This window comes from Alosa alosa, chromosome 22 (genome assembly GCF_017589495.1).
Source record: "Alosa alosa isolate M-15738 ecotype Scorff River chromosome 22, AALO_Geno_1.1, whole genome shotgun sequence".
NCBI classification, from domain to species: Eukaryota; Metazoa; Chordata; class Actinopteri; order Clupeiformes; family Clupeidae; genus Alosa; species Alosa alosa.
This window is the reverse complement of record NC_063210.1, coordinates 3,816,965-3,835,650: the sequence shown is the minus strand read 5'-3', so window position 1 is coordinate 3,835,650 and position 18,686 is coordinate 3,816,965. Positions and strand designations below refer to the sequence as shown.

Sequence of the window (18,686 nt, the reverse complement as noted above, 5' to 3'; positions counted from 1 at the left end):
GATCTTACACAAATCTCTCATGTCTGTCTTAGTCTTAGAGTCTTAGTTTTCCTGATCAATGTACATTTAGAGTGTTGGCTTAAATCAAAGATTTTATATTAAGTTATCCGTCCTTGATTACCATTATGAAATTCAGCTCACAAAATCACAGCGGCCTCCCTCTTTGTGTTTAGTGGGTCCGTTTTCCAAAAGTTGCATTAATACAGAATAATTAAGATGGTCGCACTCCAAAATAATCTTACTGTCTTTTATTATTCTTTCTCAGTAGCCACAATGTAGAATGTAGCCTCTGACTGGTGCTGATTTAGTAATTTGCTCAGACTTGTAATCAGAATATTATAATATGACATTAAGGACATATGACATATAATATGACACACACACACACACACACACACACACACACACACACACACACACACACACACACAATACACTCCATCTCTCACACCAACCCACTCATTCAACCACATGGTTACTTGCATACCCATACTTATATGTTTGCCTGTTTTTGGTGGAACTTTGGAACAACTTTGACTGTGATGTGTATGTGTCCTCCAAAACTGATGATACACAAGGCACCTTTCTGAGCAATGTTCCTGAGTATTGTTGTTCTGGCACGTTCCCTTTGATATTGGACAACTTATTTTTCTTGAGAACTTAGGCAAATTAACATGATCGTCTAATTGAAAATATGGAACCTGTTTTGTGGTTGCCTGGCTCAAAGTAGCCCCATGCATGCATCACCAAAAGCAATATCAAGCATTCTGGGCATACATTGCCATTGTCAGAGACTTCATTCTCTTTATTATATGTCAGTGTACCAGAGTTTGAAATAATTATTGTTTGAGTTTGAAGTTGTTATTTTAAGGTAATAGAACTGCACTGGGTTGCTTTAAGCCCCCATTCTGTGGCTCTCAATATGTTTGGTGATAGGTTTGTATCACTTGACACGTTCAGTTGTGACTTTTTGAGTGCATCTCTGATACAGTATTTAGGCTATGAGATGTAACAGGCTGGACAGCATTGCTGATCTGTCTCGTAGGCAGAGAAAAGCTGTTGCTCTCAAACACTGTCCACTTAATCAACAGAGTCAGAGTAGTGATGAAGGAATAGATCAAATAGACAAATATGGAATGTAAACTTAAAATGAGGGTATTTGATATTTTATTTTAACATACATTTTGATGTGTTTTGCCCATCTCTGTGTAGGCCTATGGCAAATATAGCAAATACAGACTATCATAATGTTTCCCCATGAACTGTTATGATATACATGGCCAGTGCATCTTCTTTACCTTTTGATGCTGAGCAGAGTGTCACCACACCAGACAGGAAGATGGCTGCCGCCCACATTTTGCTGCAGAAAAACAAAGGTTATGAAACCCTGTTCTGGCTCTTCCTTGTCTGAAGTTTCTTGCATAGGCATCCTTATTGTTTGTCTTTGGTGAATCCTTGAAATGGCTGAATGTGTCTTTTTAACTGTTTTTTCAAGAGGAAAACAATCATGGTATGTCAACATTTAGCTTTGAGAGTTTCTGTACAGGCAATGGATTTGAAAAGCTGCTTTTTGTTATTTATTTTGTATGTCTAATGATTAGTAAAGAGGGGTGGGGACACATGTACATCCATTAGTTGTGCAGCATGTTCTGCTATGAGGTACTCTATGTGTTGATTATATGCTGATTAGTGTCTGATGTCAGACACGCATATCCCGGTCACGGTTTTTTAACAAACATTATACCCACTGGCCTACAGTATACAAATTACAAGACATCTACAACAGATTTATGCAAGCTGCACTTGAATGCACAGAACTGTAATATATTTATTTTATACATGTGAAATATTGCATGGACAGTCAAGTGAAACACAAAAAATAGTCTAGTCTATGAAGTTCCCATTTGGCTCCTTTTCCATAAAGACAGGTACAATACCCTGAAGCCTCAAAAGTAAATGTGCTAGTCACACTGTCTCAATGCTTTCAAGGAGTGATGGCCACTCACACACTCAGAAACAGACCAAGAAAAGCTCATGTTACCTCTCAGTGTAAGTGTGCAGATCAGCTGAATGATGAGAAATGAAGGCTGCTGACCACTGACCCACATGTCTCTCCTCTTCCCTCCTTGCACTGGCCATTACATCATCTCTCCCAGGAGCAGAGACAAAGGCGCTGGTGTGTGTGAGCAGGCCAACATGTGACAGTTGTCACACACACACACACAATGTATTGCACATGAACAATACATGAAAATTCACTCATATTTCGGTCTTTAGTGCTCTTAATATCTGTGGACATTTTAAACACTTTCCCCCCCAATTAAAATAAAAAATTAAAAAGCAGTTTTAAATCAATTTTTTGTTTTTTATATTGTGTATATCTTGATGTTTGGAAGGGTTATAAAATCTAACGTGTCATTTTTAATTGAAGGATGTATAAGTGAAACACCAAAATGGTTCTGTAAAAAAAGGCAAAATAGTAGAGGTGCTCATGTCCATCAGACATTATTGTCAGTATCAAATGTGTCACGTGTCCACAAGTCTGGAAAATGCTGTAGGTGCTGGCAAAACAAGAATCCGTGTCTGTCTTGATGTTTTTAAAGTAGCTGATGTGTTAATATTGTTCTGCTTCCAAGTACTGATGAATGGTATGAAGAACTCCATTTTGTCAGCATTGAGACTACAGACAAGAAGCCTTGTGTATGTATGAGTGGTGGTGTTATGGCTTTTCTAATCTTCATGGTAGGAAAGCCATAACACTCCACATATAAGTATGCACCAGCTCAGTACAGAGGGCAGTAAAACACCAAGACAGCACTAAAATATGTCTGTGCTCTGCTCACCCATGCTGGAAGTTATAAGTTCACACCAACAGTGTGTGTTGCTTCCACTTCATCTATTTTGAATGACTAGAACTCCCAAGCAAAAATGAAATCTTGGACTCAGTAGCATCTGCTAGACCTGCTGATACATAAGATGTTCATTGACTAGAACCACACAGAGGAGACATGTCTGTTGGCAGTGACGTTTTGCATCAATGTGCCTGTTTTGACTGTACAAAAAAAGGATATCTGAGTCTGAATGAGAAGTGTACAGCCTCAAAAGAGGTTTTTAAAGTCTGAGTGTCTATATGGATTATGAACTTTACACAAACACATCACACACTTAAATTCATAAATGCATCTATGTGCAAGTAGCAAAACCAGAACACCAAACAACCAATAGGGCTGCCCCACCATGGTATTCTATTGGCATGAACTGAGATGGAAACTCCATGTTCCATCTGGGTGCCCCATCCCCTGCAGATAGATCAAGGATGGCTCTGTTTTAGTTCATGCTCAAGGTACAGCTACAAGCTTAGGAGGTTTTTGACTCGACTATACTTTAGTTTGTCTTGGTACAGCCCACCAGATCACTATGGTTATGACTAGAGCTTGAGTTCTGTAGAGTTCACACACAATAACAAGCCTCAAAAGTAGGCCACCAACTCTGCAGCAGGGTCAGGAACACCGGTCAGGAATGACCTGAAACACCTCCTCAGCATTCCCACAACATGGTTGGTTACACACACACACACACACACACAGACAGACACACACACACACAAAGAGACACACACACAGACAGACACACACACACACACACACACACACACACACACACACACACACAGAGTGGAGACTGTACAAAAAAAAAACATTTATTCAACATGTAACTAAGGTTGCGTATTCATTTTTAATACTTTTCTATTGTCTGTAACAGTTGAAAGGAGACCTGTGAATCTCCGGGGATGCTCTTTGACAATCTTCTATTGAGTGGGTGCACTGGTGTTTGAGGCTTTGACCACTGAAAAGAAAACCTTCAGTAATCACCAAACAGCATTTTCTTTATAATAATAATAATAATAATAATAATAATAATAATAATAATAATACAAAAAAAAAAAGACAGGAAAAAAAGTGAAGTCCACTCTGGAGTTAAGAGCATGAGGCATAAGGGCGCATACAGCAGGGACATGGCCCACAGAGACACGAAGGTCCAGACAACCAAGCCATCATCCATTACCCTCCAAACATGTCCGCCACTGTGGGTCCAGACAACCAAGCCATCATCCATTACCCTCCAAACATGTCCGCCACTGTGGGTCCAGACAACCAAGCCATCATCCATTACCCTCCAAACATGTCCACCACTGTGGGTTGAGCTCTGATTGTGAGATTGAGCCGGGCTGTATCTGCACGCTGTAGTAGATAGAGAGTATGTGTACGATGAGGTACCATGAATTACACTGTAGATCTGAGAGTTACAAAATCTCCTGCAACTGAAAGTGCATTCTAATAGAAGCTCTGAGATCAAAGATGGACAATCTCACATGCACACACACACAACCGCTTGCACGCACACACGCACGCACACACACACACACACCAAAAAAATGTAACATTTCCAGCCACTCGTGTACGTTATTGATTATACAGCATAAAGAGCCTAACTGGCATCTATCAACACCGCTGTTCTAATGCAAAAAAATATATAATTCTGACACACAAACGTTCTCCCAAACACATCCACATATCCTCTGGTGATTTTGTCTCTCTAACTAACGCATTCTGTCCATTACAGCTAATAAAAGATATCCAATAACAGATTGAAATTTTACATTTCCTTAGTATTTTCTGCATAAGTTTTCCATAACTGTTTGCACGGCATGTTTCAGTGAGGGTTTCTGAATGGGGGCAATATCAGCAAGAAAATCAGCTCAAATCAAAGTGATACTGAAAACAAAAATGTGCAGGGTCATGAGACAGATTGAGTTTGAAAATCTTGATTGACACGGCTCCAATTTAAAGCGATTGAATTCAGGCTTGTGGCACACACAGAGAAAGATAGAAAGAGGGAGATAGAAAGAGAGAGAGATAGGAAAACAGAGAGAGAGTAAAAGAGAGAGAAGGAGGGAGACCTGAGAAATAGTCCATGGCGTCCCCCATGTTTAAAGTGCGAGTTCAAGAGGATGTCTGTTTGTTCAGTCTGCTCCACTCCACTTCCTCTCATCTGCTCGCTGCGCTGCTTTACAAGTGTGTGTCTGTGAGTTTGTGTGTGTGGATGTGTTTTTGTTTGTTTGTGTGTGTGTGTGTGTGTGTGTGTGTTTGTGTTCAATAATCCTCCACCCAGCCATTCTCTTGGATAAAAGCGTCGATCACTTCCTTCATTGCCAGATTGGGGATGAGCTGGTCCTGGGTCAGGGGGCTGCGAGTCACTGGATCAAAATGGCCAACACGCTGCAGAACAAGAAAACACACATTCACACATTGAAGCTCAGGCTGAATGTACTGCAGCAGTTTAGTGTGGAATGACAGTGTGTCTATAAATACATGTGTACCTGTAGATGTTCCTCAATGTCTTTGCGATCGTAGGTGATGCCGCTGGGGGTGATGCAGGGTTCTCTCATCAATTCAAAACTGATCTTTCCACACAGGTAGTCTGGGATCTCTCTTTTCTGCAAGCCCAAAGCATACACAAAAAATCTTTTTTAAACTGGCAAACTCAACTTTGCTTACTGACAGAGTTGAGAGTGTGTGTGTGTGTGAGAGAGAGAGAGAGAGAGAGAGAGAGAGAGAGAGAGAGAGAGAGAGAGAGAGAGAGAGAGAGAGAGAGAGAGAGAGAGAGAGAGAGAGAGAGAGAGAGAGAGAGAGAGAGACAGTCCACAGCACCCTTGCTTACGTCAGCTTTGATGCTGCAATAGCTGACCAAAAAAACCTTAGCTCTGTCAGCAGAGTCTACCTTCTACTGGAAGGCCCAATATGTTGCATAATATAATAAACACACTAAGCCACAGTGGCCAGATATTGTGAAAAGGGTCTTCATGTATATTCATCTTTGCTTTCATATTCTCCCATGTTCTGTGGTCCGAGTCAAACAGGAGTCTGAACTCACCTTTCTTTTCTCATCCACCTGAGCAAACAGCTCATCCATGTCCAACAGATACTTATCCTGTTCACATAGAGCACACAAAGATGAGTCAAGTTAAAATGTAGCTCTGTTAGTCAGCAAGTTGAAAGAAGGAGAAGTTGCCATGTTCTATATGCTTACAAAGGTGTTACTATTTAGATGATTGGTTTTCAAAAATTCTGTGGCCAGTTTGCTGTCAATGTAAAAACGGAGACAGTTTTCTACTTTAAATCCAAAATCTTCGATTAATTTTACTCACATGTTTATAAATATTGCTGTATTCACTTAATTTTCCACAGGTTTGGGTTCTACTTACGTGTTTCGACTTGATTTTGCTGATCTCACTTCCACTCTGATTATCATCCACTTGCTTCTCTCTGCATTCCTCGATTTCCCTGAAGATAAATAGTAACAATAGCATTTTAGATCATCCATGCCAACTGTCTGCTTCACACAAAAGAAGCTGCATACGCTTGCGGTTAGTGTCTTGCATACACACCTCTCTTTCTCCGCCAGGATAAGCTTTGTAAGATAGGCGTGCAGCTCGTTTTCCTGGTTGATGCGTTTCTCCTCCAAACTATTCCAGCGTTTCTTCTTTGCAAGACGCAGTGCGCTTGGGATGTCATCACCAAAGTTCAGGCGCTGCTCCTTTGCCAGGTTATAAGCTAAACAGAAGTTTTATGATTTATTTATTATTATTAACATAAGAATGGATTTCTTCTCACTAAAATGACAACAAGGTATAAGTGCCATGCCTTCCACAACTCTACATGCCAGTCTTTACCTCTCTGTAGGTTTCCTATGGCCTCTTCATAATTCTCAAGCTCCAAGTGGCATTGGCCCAAAAAGAAGTGAGCTTTCACGGATTGGGTGTCCAGTTCAAGGGCGTGTTTGCAATCAGCTAATGCTTTGTCGTACTGCTGTAGTTTCACATAGCACAGGGCACGGTTTGTGTAGTACACAGCTACTGATGGATTTCGATTCTGTCAGCACACACACAGAACATGTTCATTAGGTTCAAGGTTCTACATCAGACAGTATGCAGGCTAGGACTTTAGGGATAGAACAGAAGTAAGGAGATGCATTTAGTTCAGTTGTTTCATGATGGCTGGGTATCAGACCTTTAAGGCTCACTATACAATCACCAAACATTTGTGTCCCCTTTCCACAATGATCCTGGCAGTGATGCTGGATTAAACGTTATAACTTTGTCCATTAACATTAGGGATTAGGCAGGCCTACCAAAAACACATCCCTGTGCAGTCGGGGATGAACTGACGCAACAGAAAACACAGTGAAGTGTATGTGGGCTGAAAGCTAACAAGCATGTCCATAATTAATGTTATTGTTTTCCTGAAGAGTCTCACTGCGCAACCACAATCTGCAAAGGGGTCCATTCACTCAAATTAATTTTCTCCACCTACTATTGCTTTACTGTAGCAGGTAGCGGCCTCCTGGTATTTGCGGCAGAGAAAAAGCCGGTTGCCTTGCTCCTTCAGCTCCTGGGCGGACGAACTCTTCTCGGGGCTCCCCGCCATCTTCTCCACAGGCTCCGAGGTGGCCGAGCCGCCCTGCTTCCCTATCCTGTTCCCCGTCTCTTCGACTTGGCTAAGGCCGCTCCAGGGAACAGCGTCAACTGGAGAGATGCCTAGCCTTACCTCTCACTCCCTGAAAAAGAGACATCATGCGGCACTCGGGTGACGCAATGCACAAATGGGCGGATGTCCATAAAGTGACCGTTTTTGTTGAGAACAGCACCTTAAGCACGTTACTTAAACATAGATGTTCAGTAGAGTGCAACCTGTAGCTACCAAAGGCCAGGTAGCTGTTAGCTAGCCAAGCTAGTTAGCTAGCTGTCACACTCCTAACAACCTGGTTTGCGACGGTAAACATCCAAGATAACGACAGTAATGTAATGGGAAGATAGGTAGCGGTAGCAAGAGGTACTTTCCTCATGTCAATAACAAAAAATGGGTGAAAGAACTATTAGTGGTACTTACCGTTATTTGATTAGCTTCTATCGTTACAATTACGTTAGCTAACGCTAGCAGTAGTAGCACTAATGTTATGATTGACGTCTTGGCAAAATAACTTAAGAAAGCGACATATTGTGCAAAACAATTCTCTGAGGTACGAGCTCGCAGTTTTTACAGCAGATAGCCATCTTACATTGGAGCTGACACCTGGTTAGCTTGTGAACGTAGACATGTTTTGCTACATTTGATCGTTGTTTTGCTAATAAACGTTAGCTAAGTATTATTAGGGTTAAAAGCGCATCACTGCAACACACAAATTACATTTCCCATTCCATCATATACTCGCTTTCTCGCAAGAAATGATTTAATACCAAGAGGCATTACACAACCTACCAGATACAGTGACAGCCACCACCAGTGTCCCAAAGTCCAGTAAGGTTAGCCGTTCTCAAATGTCGGGGGTTCTTGGTGGCTAGCTAGCTCGCCGGGGCTAGCAAGTTACTGTGCTAACTAGCTAATGTAATTTTTTTACTTTTGGTCTCATCTACTGATTGTCCCCCGTTATTCAAATATCACTAAATGACGCTTAAGACTCATCTTAACTGTTTTACTCAAAGCGACTGAGTCAATTTGACGAGAACAAGGGTACTGTTTCTAGACTTTTTACTCTCTAAGGGACCTCTCATTTTCTGCTTGTTTTGAGTATGGCGTCACGCGGCCGTGACCGGAAGTTTGATTCAACGCTGCACAGAGATGTCCGTGTACGTAACAGGCATAGGAAAAGCAAAATCTGCGAAAACAGCACACGGTGAAGTGAAAGTAAGGTAGACATATCCCTAGGGTAATTACATACAGGTATAAGCCCAAATACCTACACTACAGGCCAAAAGTTTGGGGCCACTTAGACATTTCCATTTCACTCCATTATAGACTGAATACCAGCTGAGATCAGTTGCAGTTTAAGCAGTTTTCAGATTACATTATGTGCTTACACAATTGCAAAGGTTAGTTTCAGTTAGCTTTTTAAAATTATATCAGATTTGTAAACAGAATGTGCCTTTGCAACATTGATTGCTGATAATGGGCAATGTAGATGTTGCATTAAATATCAGCCATTTCTTTCTACAACAGTTGAGAACCCGTTTGCATCACAGGCGTCCCCACCAATCATGCTCTAGTCCACAATTGGAGACCTTACATTTAGGCTTTCCTTTAAAAGCCCCGGTCAAGTAGTTAATTACTCCTTCTGAATTTCACCAATGTGGAGACCCATACATCCAACATTCTCAGCAGGTCTAGATTCCTTTGCAATACAGACACAGAAAATAAAACAGAACGTCTCATTTCCATTCACAAAGTAATTTAATTATTTTGAACAGGAATCATAATGTTTTATTTAGTTAAAATAAAAAAAGAAACCAGGAAATGCAATCTTCAATATGCCATCATGAATGCGGTCATATATATGTAATTCATTTGCTTTATCATAAGCCTACAGAGACTATGATACATACGTCTGACCCACCTCACTGGTACTGGCAGGATATCCATAAACATTACAGCAAAAAGCAAAGAGAAACAGAGGACCGTTTTCTCTACATCCCAATGGACATTACACACAGAACAGAAACAGATATGATCCTTCCGGAAATTTACTCAAAGAAGTTCCCAGGGATTTTATTTTAAAACTAGTCATTCATACATATGAGGGGGAGAAAAAACTAGAAAAAAACAAAAACAAATAACACAACGTAACAGGATGAAAGTGGTTTTAGGTCCAATACTTAAGAGGAATCTGAAAAACAGGGCAAAAACGTGAAATGTAGATGTTGTGTAAAAGGAAGATGGCTACGATTTGAAACGCCAAATAATTAATTACAAACGTCCCCATTTTGCCTTCATAATAACTGATGTCCAGAGAACTGACTGAGTGTTTGCAATATTGACAAATAACAGACCCATGTAGACCCACATAATTTTTTTAGTAGGGCAGTAAATTATGGGGAGAAATCAAAGGCAGCATAGAAGGAGCAGGAACAGGGTACTGACTATACGATCAGCAGGATGATGGGAAGGGGGTCAGGCTGCTGCAGGGCTCTGTGCGTGCATGTGTGCATGTGTGTGTGTGTATGTGTGAGAGAGAGTGTGTGTATGGTTGGGTGTGTGAGTGAGAGTGCATGTGTGCGTGCGTGCGCATGTGTATGTATGGTTGGGTGTAATCCATGGTAGCACTTGCGTATGAGTGTTGTTCCACTATCTCAGATCTCGCCAGCCTCTCTGTCGTCACGGCGGTCCATCTTCCCGTTCATGCTGTCCTGGTGACGCTCCGATGAGCCACGTCTCCGATCACGGTCACGTGACCGATCGCGGGACGATGGCTCGCGGGAGGAGCGGTCACGAGAAGCACGGTCCCGAGAAGAGCGCTCCCGATCCCGAGATGACCTGTAAGTGAAATAAAACACTCTTCACCTGCATGTAGTGATATTTCAGATGAAATATCCTATACGGAAAATATCCTTCGATTCCATCCTATGTGTGTATGCAAGGAGTTCATGTACAATTACATTCAAGGGAGCTGACTTGAACTGTATATTCCTTGAAATAAGTAGAATATTTATATGAAATATACTGAGAGAAGTCCACAAAAACAGTGCTTTTTTTCAGGGTACCCCCAGAATTGTCAGACCTAAATTTAAGACTTTAAGACCTTTTTAATACCACTTCAGATTAAATTTAATAAATACCTACATCGCACCCATTCGGATAGAATAAATAATATTAAAAAGGTAAGATTAAACCTTAAATAATTACTATTTACAAGTGTTTGAACATGCCAACATGAACATGACAGCAGTGCAGTGGCAACACAAAGATTTGTCGCGGTAGTAACGTGACAATGTCCTGCTTCATGGACAAATTTACACTGAATAGAACCTAGTTGATTTCAGGGATGAAAGTGGAAAAAAAAAAAAAAAAAAAAAAAAAAAAAACTTTTTTCAGGCCATAAGTTGTTCATATCTACCAATAGAGATAGCAAACCTTTTGCGGTCGCGACCTATTGGTTTTTAATGTACAAAAAGATGCAAACAGCAAAGTAAAGCACCAAATAAACACCAAAACGAGGCTACAGGGTACTCTTAAGTTACTATATAATTAATGCCACCTACAGGTGAATGCATAGAACATAACAATCCTATGGTTTGTGTACCCTGTAGCCTCGTTTTAGCCGCCAATGGCCGCCATGTGAATAAGGTGAATAGAGAGTGTTCTTGATTGAGATTGAGTTTTCCTGATGAACAAAACAATATTTCAATACCATCCCTGACCATTGCTGATTAGCCATTGCTGTTCTTTTCTACTGCAGCAATATTGTAGCAAGGCTTTAACTTACTCTTATTTAATTACTCCAGGTTCTTTTTTTTTTTAAGCAACCGCCCCAGGCCAATGAGACAAGCGTGTAGCCACAACATAAACAAAGCGAAACTCATGGCTGACGCATCTTCTTGAGCGATCTCTGATTGAGACACAGAAAGTTCTCAAGAACACTATAGGTCTTTAAACATTTACCATCACACACATTCATTCATCGGACCTAATATTTGTAGTTGCCTTAAAAAAATAGGAGGGGGTGTTTTCCTTTTTTTATCTCACCGAATCTGCATCGATCTCAAATATGACATTTCTAAAATCAAATTGACGGAAATCCGTCGTACGACGGACAACTCTAATCCTTGTGATTTACGCTACGTGAGGATATTAGACTAAATCTACTGATCATTTGAAAAATTAAGACCTCCGTGAAAAAAATCCAGACTTTGAGGTGAAATTCAATACTTTTTAAGGCCTTAATTTAGGAAAATGAAATTTAATACTTTAAAGACTCCGCAGGTACCCTGTTTTTTGCTGCTAGGAGCCAGATGAGGGAGCGCTACATACTTGTGATGGTGGTGTGACCTGGACTGTGACCTGGATCGGCTCCTGTGGCGACGGCGGCGCTCGCGGTCTCGAGAGGGTGAACGGGTGCGGCGCTTCTCTCGGGACGCTGATCGGGAGTGCCTCCTACGCCTCTCCCGGGAGCGAGACCTGGAATACAAAATCACTGCAATTAAACCTACAGGCTCTTTTCTGTTAAACCTAAAGGTAGCCTAGACCAGATATTGTTCAAACTAAGGGCCAATGAAACTGCTGCTCCACGGCACCCTCACTGCAGAGGACAAATGATGCTTACTGCTTCTATCACTCGTGGCACCACAGATTGATAGAAAAAGAAAAGGTTTTCTGATCAGGAAATATAAGTATAAGTATATATACTCTTTTGATCCCGTGAGGGAAATTTGGGGTTAGGTGCCTTGCTCAACGGCACTTCAGCCGTTCCCACTCGTCGGGCCTCGAACCGGCAACCCTCCGGTTATAGGTCCGGAGTGCTAACCAGTGGGCCACGGCTGCCCCAAAAGCAACGTGCCCCGTGTGAGGATAATATTAATGTGAGGACATATGCTCGGTAATTCAGTCTCAAACAGAGGCATAACAGAGGTGGGTAGTGGTATGAGCGCTCATTCAATGAGACCAGCTGCAGATAACATTAGTAGGCTAAGAAGCAACAATATTTAATATTTACAATTAAGTGTTTATTAGGCCCACCATTCTAAAATCATGGAGACAGGAAACATGCAACCAAATTAAACAATGTTATGCTCCAACATATGCATTAGAACATCTAGATTAGAGAACATCCGAATTAAACATGTCTGACAACACACACACACACCACACTCACCTTTTGCGTTCACGGCTACGTGATCTGGTCCTACAAAAGAAGACAATCTTATCAGCACATGCTTTAAGTTGATGGAAGATAATCTCTTGTGGTTGTTAGCCACAGCACAAGTGGCTGGTACAGTCCTTCAGCCCCATTCCTGTCCATATTAAAGTTCCTTTGCTCACATTGCTCCAGCATTACGGAGTGGAGCAGCACAATCGTGCACATTCTATTTGTTAGACACATATTAGGCACAGTTGTAATGTGTTGTAATATACCTAAATAAATTCAAGCAATTCACAATATTTACATTTACATTTATTCATTTAGCAGACGCTTTTTAACCAAAACAACCTACATGTCAATTATATTCCTAGGGCCTTTGTCCCCGGAGCAACTTGGGGTTAAGTGCCTTGCTCAAGGGCACAACAGTGGAAGCAACTTTTCAGGCTACTGCCAGCTCCTTAACCACTATGCCACCACGACTCCAAACAATACGTATTATATGGAACTGTTCCAGTGCCAATTTGCATTTGCAGCATTTACAGCTACTGTGCTGAGGAAACCACTCAGTGAGAACACGCCGTGACTCCAATATTTGGTTATTCATCGAAATGTCACACAGAGCAAGTGTAACAGATGCCAGCTACTGTAGCTTAGCTGTACTTGTGGAACGCTAGTAAACCTCACTCCCCGACGCCTCAAGAGTGCTGCTGGCATGCGAGCCAGTAGCCTGGGCTATTGGCTCAATTGTTAGTGCGCTCGCCTCCCGATCCGAGGTGCTGCTGTTCGCGGGTTCGAGTCCGGGCGTGTGCAGGTCTGAATCGCGCAGGTTCAACACAACGCAGGTTACACAATAAAGCAGAAATCAGTAGAGATCTTGTGAAACATGACGGAAGTTGACCTAAAATAAGAGTTTGGCATCTATGAATTGTAAAAGATTCAAGGAAAGAGTATCACTTCAAACAAATTAATGTACTGAAAACCTCCTCGTCTGTGCAGCTATTGATTTCTTCCACTGTTTGGACATATAGGGAAACGGGTCTGATCCGGCTCCTTACCTCTTCTTCATCCTCTCTTCACGTTCCCGCTCTTCTCTTCTCTTCAGTCGCTCCTGGTTCCTCATCTCCTGCTTTAGCAGGACTGTTTTCTGTATGAACATACAAAATACATTTTATATAGCACACTTCTACGTTTACAACAGTGTTGCAGTTTTGAAGACCTGCAAAAGTTTTTGTGTATTCAGTGCCTGCATTAGGCCCAAATGTATGAAATACACTTTTTTTGAACATTTATATGGTGACAGAATTTAGGTGAATATCCATAATCTTGGTAAACATAAGTTCCACAATCTTTGCAAGCCCCTGATGATCACTGATATGAAGTTAAACATAGTAATCCATCTTAAGAAGTTGCATGGAACTGACTATCTTTGTTGACTGTATAGGATCTCTCAACAAGCAGGGGGGTGATTAAGCAGAGATGTCCCATTTTGGCATGGACTCACTCACAGCCAGAAACATGAACTAGTCAGTGCCAACCTGCCGCCGTACCTTCAGCGCCTCCAGTTTATCCCTGATCTGGATGAAGCCCAAGTGCAGCTTCCCTCCAAAGTGGTCGGCCAGACGACGGTCGTTGTCATGGAGGCCCAGGTAGGCAGAGCACACCTCACACACCCGTAATTTCTGCTGCTGGAAGCTAGACGCCGGCATGGAGTTCCTATATTCTTCCTGTGGGAGTGGAAGAGGGCGTAAACATTTATTTGTACTGCAATGAGAAAGCGTTAAGTGTCTGTAAAACGTTACATGCATGTTCGATTGGAGATACGTCTTTTCTCACCTCTGCATCCTTCTTTTTGATCCGCACTTTCTCTACTTCCTGTAAAACCTTCTGAGCTTCATCTACGTTGCCCTCAGCACCCAGCTGCTCCGCCTTTGCAAGCAGTTTCCCAATCTCCTCATTCAGCTCATGAACCTTCTCTGCCTACATGAAACACAAACAGACGAGTTATGGTACTTCGTTCAGTGAGTTAAAAAAAAAAAAAAAAACAGGACAGTGTAAAACTGATTACCAACACATACCTTGGCAGCTCCCTCAGCACTTATCTCCTCCTGTGTCTCAGCAAGCCTCTTTTTGGCTAATTCAGTCCTGCGGTCGCAATCTGCTATGAATGACTCTAGGTGATCCACAGCCTAGTAGACAACAGGACACTTTTAATGATTACTTCAAAACAAATTTAATTAATAAAATAAAAGGGTTAACATTGTTATGGCAACAATATTGACCACACTCACGTCAAGTTCAAAGAACAAGTCGCGCTCCTTGGAGGCAATCTCATAATCTGCCCGCAGGGCAAGGTCATGGATTTTTGAACATTCTCCCAAATCCATGCGCTGAATGAAAAAGATCACACCAGCGATTAGTTGGCACCAATTTAAGTGACAGAGTTTCTTGACAGCGCTAGCAAAATGAACACTCACGGTTCCAGAGAGGATGTCATGTGGACAGCAGTTCAGCAGGTGACTCTTGCACACGCGCTCATCTGTGAATTTAACCCGCTGGCGCGTCTCATCACCTGCAAAGGCATAGGAGGAAGACATACTACAAGTCAGAACACGTGGCCACACACACAAAACACCTATGCTCGCTCGCTCACTCACTCTCACACCGTGGTTTCATTCAGCAGCCAGAACACTGCCAAGCAGACTGGGCCCCAAGACATCTGAGCATCCCAGGAGGGGACCATAGGATAGGAGATTCCTTTATTTTAGTTCAGGGGATTGGCTGCTGGTCAATAGAGTAGCATACTGCTACTTATGAAACTACAACAAATCTCCTACATAGGGACGAAGTGTGACCAGGATGGGATATGGGGCAGACGCAAGCTGTTGGAGCTATTTGTGAGGGTGTGCATGCATGTGTGTGCACAAATCTATAGGGCCCCTGGCTAGCTGATAATCAAGTAGAGAGCACTTGAAGGCCTAAGTATAGTAGAGGGGCTCTGTAAGGGTGGCAAATACGAAGCTGAACTTCATTGTGTTGATACAACTACATGCGTGTCGGGCTACCCAAACAAACACAAATCTCTACTCTGGCTCTGGTCCTGTTCACTAGTCTGTTCTTATAAACAGGTTAAGTGTGTAGAAATGTGCAAAAAAAATGAGTTAAAATGGCTGCAGGTTTCAAAGTCAACCTGTTTTTTTAAACTAGACTGACAGAAACAGGTGACACAGGGGAGGGGAGGGGTGCTACCTTTGTCTTATGACTCTCACACTCACGCAGTCCATTTAGGACATGGGTCCCTACGGCAGCTGCTCCATGGCCTCTATCAATCTCAACAGGTGTAGAGTTGAGGTAGCAAGTTTACCATTAATAACCCCTTTCATACAAAAAGAACACATTTAAGAAGTCGTAATAATGATAGGTATAGGAAAAAGGGAAAACAAATAAAAAATGTTAGTTGTATACACACTGCGAGCTTCCACTTATACTGTACCCATCAGCTTCTTCTACAGCCCAGCGAAGGGACTTTAAACCCGCTGTTGAAAAGTATAAATGGGGAAAAGAGTTCTTCCCCACACCTGCAGTGAGTGATGATACACAACAGTCAGAGAGACAACGCTCGACGGAGGTAAAGATCTGTCTTTTTTGTCTTGTGTTTATTTTTTTAATGGAGGTCTCCAGAGTTCGCAGGCAACCATACTCTTATCCATCCTTCTTCTCAAGGGTTCATCCCCCTTTCTTGCTTTAGGTTTACCAATTGTTGACTTTGATAATGGCAAATTACTTGTGGTAAACAAAAGTACTGTTTGGATATTCATAACAGCTTTAAAAATCATTTGTGACTCACGGCTCGATGAACATGAGGCTTTTCTGCAACTCCCTTGCAGATTGATGTGGGCTGGCATAGATACACTGAACCTTAATAAATAAAATAAAGGGGCCACAATTGTTCAAGTTGTACGAGACAAGAACGGGAAGCATTTCAATTCAATCGACTGTCAGCATTCACACAGCAACTCAAATTAATTCACACTTAACTAGGCAGGTGTGAGCAGACAACATTAAAAAGAGGGAAAGATGTCCCTCTCAAGTCAGTCATCTTCTAGATAGTTTGTACTGAACCCTGTGCATCGGCTATGAATTTTAACATTCATGACCAAACCACATCTTGAGGCCTCAAGATATTTGATAAACTCTCTGTCTCCACCACTGCCCACGTTAATGTTTGCATCCACTACACAGGTTCTACACATTACCCTTTTTCTAACTAATTACAAAGTAACTCGAGTTTCAAACAGCTACTGTTCAAGTGACTTCAAGTGAAGTGTAGATATACTGTAAAAACAATACTGATCTTAGCGTGATGTCAGGCAAACTGCTTATTAAACGATAAAAGGCATTATTCTGATATGTAGAATAGAATATTTAACTGGCTGACGTGGCATTAACTGCATATTATTATTTACAGAAATAAACATTGATTAGAACATATTGATACTTGAAATAAGTACCAGGTCTAAAAACCTGGCTTCTATCAAGATACAGTATATCTGGATAGTATAATGCTCACATAACATGTTTACAGTGATATTGCTGTTACATAGCTCCCAGCACGAATGGCATCTTAACCTACTAGTCAACGCAAACATGCAACATGAGAACATGACTTCTGAGATCTAAACGGCTGTGGTTAGTTCATATTGGACTCACTGACATTCAATTAAAATGCCTCCTGTGCAATAAAACAGCAAGATGACCCATCATCCACAATTCCACCCTGATGTCGTGGTGACAAACTATAATTCAACAAGAAATTCCCTAGTTGGAGTCACATCCATGGCCGCAGCAAACAGTCAACGTGAACGTATTCCATTAGCCGTCTAATTGTATAGCATTAGCAGGATGTTAGCAGCTAATGTTCCTGCATTTCCCTCAACAGCTAACGGTAGCACGACACCACTGATAGTTAGCCAGTTAACATGACTAGCTAACATTAAACCACTAAAGCTACCAGTTGACTAATAGAAAATAATATAGTTACTCGTCCTTTTCAACTAAGCAAGCAACATAACGTTAGATTGGTGGCTCATAAAACGGTTGGAGTACGAACAAAAATGTTGTGAAGGTAGCAGTGCTAACGTAAATAGCGTTAACGTTAAGCTAACTTAGTTGTGGCTAATAACTGTGTCTGGATACAAACATTAAACCAGGCAATAACAAGAGGGTACCCAATTGTAATGTGTAAACGTCCACGTTAAATGGAATATGTGAACCTGAAATATCATCAAAAGATAGCAATGTTAAGTTACATCGTTTGTTAATGACAGTTTAGCCAGCTATTAGATAAAGCCAGCTAACGTTAGCTACCGTTCGCAGACTAGTTACTCACCATCCCTCGCAGTGCCCATTAACTGGTCGAGCAACGCTCTCATTTGAGCCTGGGCCGACATGGCGGTCACTTGGTCGCACTTCTAACACAGACAGCTCCCTATATACGTCTATGAATTTGTCTTGACGTGGATGGATCGAATGCAGAAAAAAATCTTCAACCGTGGACAAATGTCTCCCTCACAGGCGTCGTCTCCCTGTAATGGCCTTCCTACACTGTTCTCTTCAGAGGAAGACCAAGACGGATGTGACGTCAAAAAACGTTGGCCAATCAATTCACACAGCGCGTTTTTGTAGACAGTAGACGGGCTCTGATTTCACCTTTCTGTGTAGAGTAGACCTTTTAGAGCAAAATGTATCAAAGCAAATGTATCTGAACTTTTAGAATTTAACCTGTATAGTCATTTATATGAACACTATGCAATGCTTTGAATAATAACATTTAAAACGTGTTTTTTGTTTATTCTTCGTATCAAAGGTTTTGTAAGTTGCTTTGGACAAACGTGGCTGACTTAAACCTACACATTATTCCACATAGACATACATTATGTTGGCTTTAATAATAATAATAATAATAATAATAATAATAATAATAGACAAGAAAGACTAAA

General features: G+C 41.5%; 2 protein-coding genes across 5 annotated transcripts; both read right to left on the bottom strand.

The window, feature by feature from the left end:
- Nucleotides 1-3,716: 3,716 nt before the first annotated feature.
- On the bottom strand, nucleotides 3,717-8,656 carry stub1 (STIP1 homology and U-Box containing protein 1). 2 transcript variants are annotated; one of them, XM_048233750.1, is made up of 8 exons: nucleotides 8,319-8,656; nucleotides 7,374-7,641; nucleotides 6,734-6,932; nucleotides 6,449-6,614; nucleotides 6,266-6,344; nucleotides 5,935-5,991; nucleotides 5,381-5,497; nucleotides 3,717-5,279 (listed from the first exon to the last, which is right to left on the bottom strand). In XM_048233750.1, the coding sequence occupies exons 2-8, from the start codon at nucleotides 7,485-7,487 to the stop codon at nucleotides 5,154-5,156; spliced, it is 858 nt and encodes a 285-aa protein (XP_048089707.1). In that variant the 5' UTR covers nucleotides 7,488-7,641; nucleotides 8,319-8,656; the 3' UTR covers nucleotides 3,717-5,153. The 2 variants fall into 2 exon arrangements, with proteins under 2 accessions (XP_048089707.1, XP_048089706.1); XM_048233749.1 differs by having other exon boundaries at nucleotides 7,374-7,617.
- Nucleotides 8,657-9,268: 612 nt separating this feature from the next.
- Nucleotides 9,269-18,314, bottom strand: luc7l (LUC7-like (S. cerevisiae)). 3 transcript variants are annotated; one of them, XM_048233572.1, is made up of 11 exons: nucleotides 18,077-18,314; nucleotides 16,535-16,605; nucleotides 15,165-15,259; nucleotides 14,979-15,077; nucleotides 14,766-14,876; nucleotides 14,524-14,667; nucleotides 14,238-14,414; nucleotides 13,746-13,834; nucleotides 12,703-12,732; nucleotides 11,862-12,008; nucleotides 9,269-10,367 (listed from the first exon to the last, which is right to left on the bottom strand). In XM_048233572.1, the coding sequence occupies exons 2-11, from the start codon at nucleotides 16,590-16,592 to the stop codon at nucleotides 10,184-10,186; spliced, it is 1,134 nt and encodes a 377-aa protein (XP_048089529.1). In that variant the 5' UTR covers nucleotides 16,593-16,605; nucleotides 18,077-18,314; the 3' UTR covers nucleotides 9,269-10,183. The 3 variants fall into 3 exon arrangements, with proteins under 3 accessions (XP_048089529.1, XP_048089528.1, XP_048089530.1); XM_048233571.1 differs by lacking the exon at nucleotides 16,535-16,605; XM_048233573.1 differs by lacking the exons at nucleotides 16,535-16,605; nucleotides 18,077-18,314 and adding an exon at nucleotides 16,181-16,528.
- Nucleotides 18,315-18,686: the final 372 nt, after the last annotated feature.

Bases quoted from the DNA above. Each gene is read 5' to 3' on its own strand.
- stub1 (XM_048233750.1), bottom strand. From the start codon at position 7,487: ATGGCGGGGAGCCCCGAGAAGAGTTCGTCCGCCCAGGAGCTGAAGGAG. The intron at 6,933-7,373 runs GTAGGTGGAGAA...GTGTGCTGACAG, and splicing joins CCTGCTACAGTAAAGCAATA to AATCGAAATCCATCAGTAGC. The intron at 5,280-5,380 runs GTACACATGTAT...CTTGTTCTGCAG, and splicing joins ACATTGAGGAACATCTACAG to CGTGTTGGCCATTTTGATCC.
- luc7l (XM_048233571.1), bottom strand. From the start codon at position 18,137: ATGTCGGCCCAGGCTCAAATGAGAGCGTTGCTCGACCAGTTAATGGGC. The intron at 12,009-12,702 runs GTGAGTGTGGTG...TTTGTATTCCAG, and splicing joins CGTAGCCGTGAACGCAAAAG to GTCTCGCTCCCGGGAGAGGC. The intron at 10,368-11,861 runs GTATGTAGCGCT...TTTCACTTACAG, and splicing joins AGGTCACACCACCATCACAA to GTCATCTCGGGATCGGGAGC.